Consider the following 11,471-nt stretch of genomic DNA (forward strand, 5'->3'; position numbering starts at 1 on the left):
TGTGTGCGCGCGTGTGGGGGGAGGGTGTGTGTGTGTGTGTGCGCGGATGGGCAGGGGCTGTGTGTGTGTTTGTAGGGTGTCCCATGTGCACACCCCACCATATACATGGACCCCTGCTACCTTCCTCCCACAAACCCCACACCCACTTGCTCTCTCCTCCCACACACCCACAGCCCTGAACAAACCTATACCCATCCCCCCACAATATACAAGTGTAAGATTCATTTTAAGCTATTGTGCAATCACCTTGGTGTACACTACACAAACACAGGTAAACCAGGGCAAAATATTTTTTGAAATCAAACTAATGAATGTTTTAGATGTTCACTTTTTTTTAAATATAATTTAGTATTTTTCTGGTTCTGAGATGGCAAAACCCCTTGCTGAAAGGAGTATTTCTGGGGGCAAGGGGAGGGGCTTGTGGTGGCCGAGGTTAGGGGGCGGGACTCCTGGTCCCAAGATGGTGACCGGGGGCAGGGCACTTGTCAAGGGCGGGGCTACCCATGTGGCCCTTGGCAGCTTGTCAAAACTCAGTAAGTTGCCCTCTGCCTGAAATTATTGCCCACTCCAGACATACAGGGACTAGTAGTAGTAAACAATTCAGGAACGTGACATGTAAATATTTCATATCACGCCATGAAACATAAACATGATAGAGTATCCTAAAAGATGATAAAATAATGGAAAATTATTTATTTTTTGGCAAGGAAAGAAGCAGTTGGGGAAGGGAGACAGTCGTATTTGAATAAACTTTAAAAGAAAATGTCACTGTTCTACTTAGTAGAGGATGTTGAAAACTCTCATGGTGCAAAGTAGCATCACGTGCCTGAACTGAATTGTGCACTTGAGAAGTTAATTGGAACAGGCACTTTCAGATGTATTCTAACAGAGTACGGAAACATCACACAAATGGTTTCTGCCCTGCTTTAGTAAAGATTGACATCAGAGCAGCTTCAATACATGTGCTTTAAATATTGGGTTTGGTTGGATTGTAGCCTACTAGTCCCTCAGGATAGAGACTTGAACCTGGTACTCAAGAGCCTGTGATTTTCCTAGCTTATGAAGGTAAAAGCAAGCAGATCGTGTAGTGGCCTGTACAAGCTGGAACAGTCAAAGATGAAGAAGGCATAATGGAAATAAGTGATCAGCAGTACAAAGGTTCAGAGCTGATTTCTAAGACGTGAACGGTGGCATCACAGATCAATGCAAGGATTTTAGTTGGTTCTGTAGAGTGGGGTGTGCAACTGCTTGCTGCTATATATGGAGTTTTGCTCTTATCCACCTACTTAGCAACCAGCATGGGCAAAAGAGATTTCAGATTTTGCTGTGGTTGAGCTTGATGTTCACTTTGCAACAGAATTCATATAAAAGGTTGTACAAGAGCCTCTCGGCTGAGTTTCCTCTGCTTAGGCAGAGCATGAAAAGCAGTGTCAGACAGCAGGACTGCTGACAGATCTTTTCTTAACCACAGAAAATCAGTCATTAAAAGGAAGAAATGTAAATCTAACATCTGAACCTGGTTATGCTTATGTGAAAGAGAGTCTGATTATTTTTTACTGATTTTTCTAAAAGCTTAGCAGCCTTACAGTTCTGCATGTATATAACACGTATGCCATTGTTTTCTCGTGGCACACAAAAACTTAAGGGACAAAATAACTCTTGTTTCAAAGACGAATGTAAAAGTTTACTCCTATGGTGGGGAAAAATACTTGCGCTCACTTTGACTTGTTGCTGCGTGGAATTTAAAAAAAAAATTTTTTTAACTGAAAATTCGGCTAGTAGAGGCTGCATTCAAGATGTGTAGACACAGAACAGTCTTCAAATCCGTAAAAACAAACTTCTTGATTGATCATTATTTTTGTTCTGCAGTGTAATGTTCAGGGTCAGAAATGCCTTATGTGGATCGTCAGAATCGCATTTGTGGTTTCCTAGACATCGAAGAAAATGAAAATAGTGGGAAGTTTCTGCGGAGGTACTTCATACTGGACACAACAGAGGACAGTCTGGTATGGTACATGGATAATCCACAGGTAAGACAGCTGGGATAAAATTGTTACTGTTTAAAGAAGTGAAATATACTTTGTCCTATAGGAGATATACTAAAACACTTCTACAGATACAATAGGAATGTTATAGAATCAGAAGCTTGAAGGAAAAGCTTTTGAGTAAACTATTAATATGTAGTTAAATCATTTGGATCCTGTTTTCTTGGTTATGCTACCATGTAAAACCATTTGTGTGAAGGGAAAATCATAACTCATATTTCACAGCTTAAATAGTTTTGTTAGCATTTAAAGTTGACAGCCGAACTTTGAAAATGCACGGAGATCTTTGTACCAACAGACTAGATCTCATGATGCAGCTTCTTGTCCCTGAGGAACCAAATGTCCACACTTGTCTGGACGCAGCCTATGAATCTGTGACCCACCAGAACCCCCAGATCCTGCTCTGCAATGCTGTTGCTTAGCAGATCATCTCCCTTTCTCTTTCTCTTGCTGCCCCTCCTCCCAGTGTAGCACCTTAACTGTCCTTGTTGAATTTCATTTTGTTGTCTCTCGCCTCGTTTGAAAGTCTATTACGATCTTTTAGAATTCTACTATCCTCTGAAGAAGGGGTATCAAACTTGCCATACCCATTGGGTCAGATCTAGATGCAATAGTGGTGGCAAGGTGAGTGTAGTTGCTGGGATAACCAGAGTGGCTGATTGCCCTGTGGTGCTCTCACCAGTTGTGAGTGAGGCTCCATGACCCATATTTTGGCAGCAGGCTGTGCCCCTGAATTCCTTGCTCCTCTACCATTCCTGTGGGCTTCACAAGATTTTTGTAAATTTGACACCTCCCTTTTGTCCTCTGCATACATGGTCCAGGAAGCTCTCTATCCTGTTATCCTAATCATGAAGAAAAACGTTATATGGCATTGGACAGACCCTAGAGAACCTACTTCAAATCTCCTGCCATTTTGACATTGATCCACATGGAGTTACTCTCTGCTTGTGGTTTTTTAGCTTGTTTCCACCTAAAGGTAATTCTAGCCACATGCTATTGTCAGTTCTTAAGTGTGGTGGCTTTTCTTCTTGTGCGGAGTAAAGTTCATTTATTCGTTCTCATACCAGAACTTAAGGTTAGATGTTAAAATTGCAGCTGGAGGGAACTATTATTAGACATTAACTTTCCAAAATGAACAAAAATAATTTTCGATGGTTCAAAACCTTACGTACCGTAAATACTCTCTTGCTTGTCTCTGCTGAAATTCTGTTATATTTTAAAATTGGTTCATCTGAAGCTGTTATAGGTAAGTGCGGTTCCTGGCTCCAAGTCTTGAGGTTTGAAATGACTGTGCTTAAAAGCAACTTGGCATATGTGAGGAATGGAAAATTATTAATCTGACCTAACTGAATGATGTTTTAAGGTCTGTTCTGCAAATCAGTTAGTCAGAAATAAATGACTTGTTTTCTTTGTAGTGGTATATAGCTTTCAGAACTAATTCTCATAATTACATATACTTTATAACTGGAGGAATGACTATGTAAGAGCAGTCTTTCCAAATTAAGGTCATATTTGACAAACTCTCCAGAAGCAATCTCTGACAACACTTTAAAAAAACATTCACTGTGTGTGCTGCCTGGCAACAATTCAAATACAGGGAAAAATAATTGGCTCTTCACTCAGCTGCCTTTTTTATCAGGTGCTTTCACTGACAATAGTTATTGGCAGTGTCAGAGTGAGAAGTGGTATGGCCCTATGAAGAACTTGTTGCAGCCTTTTCCATTCTCAGCATTTCTAATTCCTGGGATTTCAACCATCCTATAGATTGTGTGCACATACTCAGCCAAAGGGGCTGATATGCCATAATTCAAGGTTGGGCAAAATACAGCCATGGGCTGGATGTGGCCCTCCAAGGGATTTTATCTAGTTTATGGGGTCACACAGTGGTGACAGCGTGGGGGTGGGACCCTGTGATCCCTGGCCGTACTTGTCCTGCTCCTGGATGCCACTACCCTGGATCCCAGCCCTGGCCCTATCCTGGCCAAGTGTGGAGCAGAGTCGTGATCCACTGCCCGCATGCCCCTGCGATGAGTGCCAGTTCTGCAGACAGGGGCTTGCAGAGAGTGGATTGTGGCTTCGCACTGTCACCACCCTGCAATCCTGGGGTCTCCATGGAGTTTAGCCAGGACCATGCTGCCAGGGTGCATGGTTAGGCAGACGGGATGGGGCTGCTTAGGGAGTTTTGGTGAGCTGTTGTGTTGGGGTGGGGGGGGTGCTAACCCGGCCTGCAACAGCTCACCAAAACTCTTTATGTAGATGGCTGGCCCAAATAATTGCCCACCCACCATAATTTTGCATTGCTTTTGCTACCCAGCCAGAAACATGAGTTTATTAACCACAACAATCCAGACATGTTTTAGTTTTCCCCAGTTTCTGAGAAACCCAATTAACTATTCTAGCTGAATCATCAACTTTACTGAAATTGCTCCAGCTCATGATACCCATTCTCTTTTCTGCTAATCTCACCAGCATGTTAAATAAGTATAATGGCAAGATTGACTGCTGCAGAGCCCTGTAAAAGACTGTTCAATAAAAGGAAGCAGTTAGCCAACACAGCTTTCTGAGAGCATCAAGGAGAAGTAGACATAGAACTATGACATAAGTAGGCATAGAAGACTATGCTGGTGGTTACCCATGCAAAAGTGATGGTACCTGATGTTAATGGTATTAAAGGAAGCTGATTGATAGTAATATTGGAGTGGATATTTGATTTTTTTTTCCTCCTGCTTCTGGAAGGGTCTTAGCTAACATACTAGCAGTTGTCTCTAGAAACCAAACTGCAGCCTTTGCTTTCTTTGAATTTAAGTTAGTGATATCCCTGAGTCTGGCTTCACTGTGCAGGCCTGCTATTTCATGTTTAATTGTTTGTGAAACTGTATTGTTTTCCTGCTTCCACCTATTTTGTTCATTCAACAGTAGCTTCTTTACAGCAGCATCAGCCACTGAATGTACAAACTAGACTGTGGTTGTGTTTAAGATACATGCTCCATCCATCACGTGAACCTGGAATACTTATAAATTTGTAATGCTGAGGAGTGTTACTGTTTTAAAGCTGTTCACTCAGTATGTTGTATCAATATTATTTCTAGGATATGAAGGAAGAAGCATTTTTAAAAGTATAGGCTATTTAGAAAGTGAAGGCCTGGAATGTAAATCAGCTGAACTAATTTATGCCTTAACAGTTCTTTGGCTACCCTGCCAAGCATTAGTAAGACCACATTTGAAATACTGTGGAATTCATGATCTTGAAGAACAGGGATGAAAAAGAAATGCAGCATAGGCCAGTCAAGATGCCTGTCTACCCCAGCTTAAATGTGTAGGGGAGGAAATGGGAAATAATTTCTGGAAATAAGCGGAGCTATTTCAGATGTCTATGTTAAGGGCAGCAGAGCAGCTTCTTTATTGTGTGTATATATATCCCAGCCACATGAATGAGAAACCTAAAGAAATATCATCAAAAGTGGAATTCTTTATACAGTTTGAGTTCTTAAGACCGCATACTGTTCGCATATTTTGCAGTTTTACCTCAGACATTCATATATTTTAATAAAAGTGCTCACACCAAAATGAAGGCGTTTTCAGTAAAACCAAATTATTCTGGTTTTTCTTCTGCCTCTTTGGTTGCAGTGTGGCTATGGAGCTGCTTTGCCAAGACTGCATTTGCTCCTTGAAATAAAGCAGAAATTGATGTTCCCAAGTATGTATTTAGCTTCACCTAATGTTTGTTATTCCAAAATATAAATAATAGTAGTGCACATTAGGATATCATTTAATTGTGTAGCATGTAAGCTATTGATTTTTTTTTAACATGAAAACAAAAGTACACCTTCTAGTCTTTTACAGTTAGAGACAATCTTCCAAATATGACCAGAGTATGAACAGGTGTGTCATCATCTTCCGTTGCCTGAAGACATCTTTAATGTCTTTGCTACTGTGTTTGGGTTTTTTTGAGCTGGAAATTAGTAAAAAAACTGATTAGTCTTATCACACAAATAAGGTTGATTTTTATGTTGCTGGTTCAACAGACAGAAAAGATAGGATCTCTACCAGGGGAAAGGATTTGCAAGTTAGAAAAGAGACTAGCCCAGCAGAAACAACGTCTTGTAGTTGCAGGGAAGAGGGTAAGATAACATGCGTCACCAACTCCTGAACAGGCAAGAGGAGGCTCTGCAATGAGAAAGGGGAAGAGGCTGTTGCTGCCTCAGCTCGCACAATGAAATAGAAAAGAAACTCTTTTTATTTATCTAGTGATGAAAGGAGGAAGGTCCAGAAACAGCATGTAATAGGAGTCCCAGCAGTTGCTGGAGGGCGTGGTGTTTCTTATGTGGGCATTCTTGATCTCTGGGTATAGACAGGCATTCATTTCCAGTTCTGCTAACTTCTATGAAATTCTCAGCACTGGAAAAACAGATCAGGACTTGCGGCATACAGGCCTGCCATCTCCCCAGCTGGAGAGCTACCCAGGCAAGCTCTCCAACCAGAGGGCAAGAGAAGGCTGCTTCTTGGGTCGGCCCATCCTAAGGGGAACTTAATCACTGACAGCTTGTTGGGAAGGGAGGAGGCTGTCAATGAGCTGTTGGCAGCTGCTGAAAAGTGGCAGATGCCTCAGCCTGCATGGCGAGTGGAGGACAAGGAGCAGAGCTAGCATAGCTGCACTTGTGCCTGGGGCACAGGGAACAGATGGAGCCACAAGGAAGCCTCAGCACTGTGCAGGATCCCTTGCCCTGCACAACATGGAGTCATCGCAGTCTATATGCTGGGAGGGAGGTAGAGGCAGCGCAGGTGAACCTATCCTGGTTCAGCATCCTGTATATAGCTAATGTCAGAATTGGACTAATTTATTGCTGTGATTGAAATTGACCTTGAGGATGTGGAAGAGTGGGGATATAATTTAGAAAAGAACATAAATTGTTGAGGAAGGAGAGAATAAATACAAATGAGGGCGGAGAGCATAATATAGCTAAAAATGTAATACATGTGACTTCATGCCACTTTCCCTGGGTCATGACCTCTCTTCTTGTGGGGGCTCTCCCGTTACTCCACACTTTTCTGGTTCATGTACTATTTCTATGTTCTGTTATAGATTAAGGAAATGGTGTAAAGCTGTGACAAAACCAAGAAAGACATTTTTACATGTAACACCTTAATTCAATAGAAAGGGGGCAAATTTTACTAACCGCTGCAATGAACAGTGCACAACCGTTTAATTCTCTTACATTACAGTTGCTCTTAAATTTAAACTTGATATGAAGAGTAGCACAAATACATGTAAATATTGTGGGCCAATTAGTAGATCAGTTTGCTGCACTTGTTGCTCTTTCTAGATCTGGGTAACTTTAGTTTGGATTGTAACAGGCTTGTAGGCTTAACACTGCTGGTGAGGAACTTTTATAACTTGGAAAGCAATCCACTTTGCCTCCCTGACTACATTTAAGATTGTTACAAGTGACTTTCTTTCAATATACAGTAAAATCTCTTTTATCTGGGATTTTACTAACCGGCATGCTAGTAATGTGAATTTTTGGCTGGCCGGATGCGGGGGGGAGTAGAGGGGGGAAAGCTCGCACGTGGCCACCATCACCCACCATGCTGTGCTGTTGCTGCTCTGTGTGCAGTTGCCACCATCCCCCCCCATCCCTGCTCCGTGTCTGGGCGGAAACCCTGTGCCCTCAGGGAACTGGCATTTTTACATTACTGGCACCCCCCCATTTCCCACTGGTGCCGGATATCGGGGCTTTTACTGTTCTTAAATAGTATATTTTTAAAAAATTAAAAAATTATAGTAGCATAAGAGGCAGTCTTGGAAGTACCAGAGGAACTGTTAATGAATGAATGTCTATATAAGAAGCCATCACCTTGACTCAACATCTGCAAAGGAAAGCATGTTCTTTTAGGAGGATTTCCTGAATGCAAACCTGCAATAATTTTTTTTCCTACAGTGCAATATATGAACCTGCAAAACAATTAATACCACCATTGTTGCCAAGAGTTAGTCAGTTTTAGTTGACTACCAGATGTTTGCTAAGTAAATGAGACCAAGTAGCTTCGATCCTGTTATACTGTCTATTATGTTGACTGCTTTATTGTAGATGAAAGTGTGTAGAATTCTTTTGTTTGTAAAACTAATAATAATAATAAATGTATTAGCTGCTCTGCTTTTGATGCTTGTAAAGTATACAAATCGGAGGGTGACCTATGTAATATGCCTTGTTTTTAGAACCTTCCTGCTGGATCTCCGCCTGTTGGAGCCCTTAAACTTACCTACATTTCAAAGGTATGTCAGTGGGAATAGAAATGATGCAAGTAGTATGGGGAAATATTTTAAGTTTAAAATTCTTGATAGTTGAGCTTCCTAGCAATGATGACTTATCAGATTGCTTTAACTTTTAACTTTCTATATCTAATAACATTTTTTTGAAAAATCCTATTTTCTTCTCAGAAACACTGAACATTTTAGAGCCACCCAAAGCGGTGTGACCATTAGAAATCTATTTAGGTTTTCCTTTTATTTTTACACTGAGTTAGCTTCAGAAAATGAGATTCCAACTCTGCATATGCTTGTTATGGTATTAATATTGTAGAGGTGCAGACTTTAACTTATAGCCTACTTATCATTGGGGGAAACTGAAAACATTTACAAAGGAAGGCATGCTCATTGGATGTGGTAGTTTCAGTTATATGATCTTGAGAAGGTTGAAGCAGGAAGCTTTTTAGGAACTATTTGAAAACAAAGAACTCTAATAATAAATGAAGCAGAAGGGAGGGAATCTTAAGATTGAAGTTTATTACTGGATATTAAAAGAGAAGATGGAGGGAGGAAATGGAAAATGAAATAACCGTATCATCATACATCATTCTTGTATACAATAAATACTATACTTATTTTCTTTTGCTAAGTACAGACAGTCAAAAAGCCTAAGGCTGAATGAGTTCAAACTAGGCAGCTTCCTGTAAGCTGTGTAGGTTGAACCAATTCATCAACTGAACTGACATTCAGTTTTCAGGTGGGAAAGGCAGGGGGAGGCCTGCACTGACTCAGGCTAGTAGGTGGGCGGGGGGGGGAGGGAGTGTGCTACAGCACATCTCCTAGCCTGCTGGCCATTGTTAGCCCAGCCCAGTGTCCCCAAACCCCTGCTGTCCCCCCACAGGGGGTTAAGGAGCCCTCTGTCCAGGTGCTGGCCCACCTTGGGGGAGCCTCCCCCCTCAGGAGGTTTCCCAGCCCAGGCAGCCCTGAGGAACCAAGGGGAATTCTCCCTGCTTTTCCCTTCCCAGCTGCTGACTGCTTCAGCCACTGCCGTAGGAGCCAGGGAGGAGTCCTCCTGGCCAGGTGCCTGCCCCTGCAGCCCAGCATGGGAGCACCGGGGAGCCCGCACCTTGGGGCTGCTTCCCCCCACCCAGTCCCAGGCAGCCCTAGGAGCTGTGGGGAATACTTCCCAACCCCACCCATTTGCTTTACTGCTGGAGTCTCAGGGATAGCCCAGGGAGTGGAGGGAAATTCCTTTGCTTCCCTGTATTAGTTTTGCCTCAGACTCAGAAACTAAGGCAAAACCATCTGGGAGGAGTAGACTTTCCCTGCACTCACTCAAGCTGCCTGAGACTCTCAGGGGCTGATGTAAGCAACTGTGGAGTTTGGGAGGGGAAAAATTCCCCTCAGCTCCCTGGGGATGCCCCAGGCTGGGGGACTCTGGGCTGGGGGGAAGCCCTCCACGGCAGGGGCTCCTCAGTGATCCCATGCTGGGCTGCATGGGCAGGGACCTGCCCGGGAGGACTCCTCCTTCCCTTCTGTGGCAGCCACTGAAGCAATCAGCAACTGGGAGGGGATCTGAAAAGCCCTCACCCCAGGGGCCTTTCCTCCCTCCATGTGCTGTGTAGACCCTAGCTAGGGCTCCTATGGTGGGGGGGTGTCTCTTCCCTTGCCCCCCCCCCCTCAAAATCCCTATGGGCTGACGGACACAGGCTAAGAAACAGAGGGACAAGGCAGTCCCTGCTTCACTGGAGCAGGCAGTGTAACCCAGGGCTGCAAAGCATTCTGGGATGCTGGAGGACTGTGAGTTAACTTGAACCAGGAAGGGATCTGGGACAGAATTTCCATAAGCTGGTTGTGACTTAAATCACTTAAATCTGATACTACATCCAACCAGGTTCATCTTAAATTGGTTTTGGTCATTTTGAAAGCAGTTTATGCACGTTGAATTTCTCTTCTGTAACAGGTTTAAACCAGTTTCCGATCACTTAAACCAGTTTGTGTGACTTCTGTCCCTAGCCTTTGTGAACTGCCACCTGCCTCCCATTCTCAAGTCATGTTATTCTGGTAAATTCTGCGTGGCATTGTTAGTGGATCATTTTCACCGGTGTGATATGGACAGCTATCTTTGTTCAATTCTCCGACTTGTTTAAGTTGCCCTAAATCATGCAGCCCAAGCTGAAGCCTAAAATCTGTAAACATCTACAAATCTGATTTCTGGTTAAGTAAAGACTGTAGTGAAAAAGGTGGAAGGTTTAATAAAATTCTTTAAAAACGTAACACAATCCAACAGTATTTTCTGACTAAAAAGGGAAATGTTTAAGACTCTTTCAAGCATTCCTCTGAAGGTGGCTGTGGTACCCCCTGACGGCCACACTGAGCCAGTCTTTCACTCCAGCTCCCACCAGGGTACTGCCCTGTCCTCACCTGCCACACCTCAATGGTAAACTACTATAAATTAGGGAGGCAGTCCTCAATACCAGAGTGAGCCTTGAGGTGCCTCATTCAGAGCTACTTATCAGGCCACCATGCTCTGGCTTGATCTTTTAATCCGAGCTGAGCAGGGCATCTCTCCTCAGAGGGCCTCTGCACATTTCTCCATAAGTCAGGTAGTCCTCAGTAAGGGCTCAGTAAGTCGTTGGTCCCCCCAAATAACCATTTTCAATTAAGACTTTCAATCGCCACCCTTGCACCTGGGTCTCTCTCTCGCCGGCCTGTTGTCTCTTACTCTCAGCCAGTTAAACAGATTCTTAGCACTTACCCCACGCGGCTACAGTGGTCTCCCTTCTGTCCAGTAGCCACTCCCATGTTGTGTAGCAAACACACTCAGAAAACCAAAATCTAAACAATTTATCTTCTTTCTGATGTCTCTCTAGCCCTGCAGAACTCCTTCCCTGAGCTTAGCATGGGCAAGTTTACTCTTCAACCTAGGAACTCTTGTTTATATCCTGCCTGGCTTCATTCCTTCCAGTCACTTGCTCCCCTTCCCTAAAGGGGAACCAGTTAGTGACCTTACAGCTTTATAGCCATCTCTCTGTAGCCTGCACCCTTCAGTCACTTAGGTGCCCTGTTATGGACTGATAACTTCATTATTTCAATTGAACATAAATTTAATTTGCTTAAGTTCTATGGATGAATGCTAGTATAAAACCCTAAAACCAAAAGGTCAAAGGCCTGCTGAA

At 43.1% G+C, this 11,471-nt stretch overlaps 1 protein-coding gene across 7 annotated transcripts in view; it reads left to right on the forward strand.

Annotated features, from left to right (window-relative positions):
- Positions 1 to 11,471, forward strand: part of PLEKHA1 (pleckstrin homology domain containing A1) — a 64,422-nt gene that overhangs the window by 20,333 nt on the left and 32,618 nt on the right. For 5 of the 7 annotated variants that reach the window (XM_006025123.3, XM_006025124.3, XM_006025122.3 and 2 more), the window contains exons 2-3: positions 1,870 to 2,030; positions 8,263 to 8,319. In XM_006025123.3, the coding sequence (XP_006025185.2) occupies positions 1,890 to 2,030; positions 8,263 to 8,319 (198 nt within the window). In that variant the 5' untranslated portion in view covers positions 1,870 to 1,889. Of the gene's footprint in view, positions 1 to 1,869; positions 2,031 to 8,262; positions 8,320 to 11,471 lie in introns of those variants that run through there. The other 2 variants (XM_025205890.1, XM_025205891.1) reach the window with 2 other exon arrangements.

The sequence above is a fragment of the Alligator sinensis genome, unplaced genomic scaffold (genome assembly GCF_000455745.1).
Source record: "Alligator sinensis unplaced genomic scaffold, ASM45574v1 scaffold28_1, whole genome shotgun sequence".
In the NCBI taxonomy this organism is placed as follows: Eukaryota; Metazoa; Chordata; order Crocodylia; family Alligatoridae; genus Alligator; species Alligator sinensis.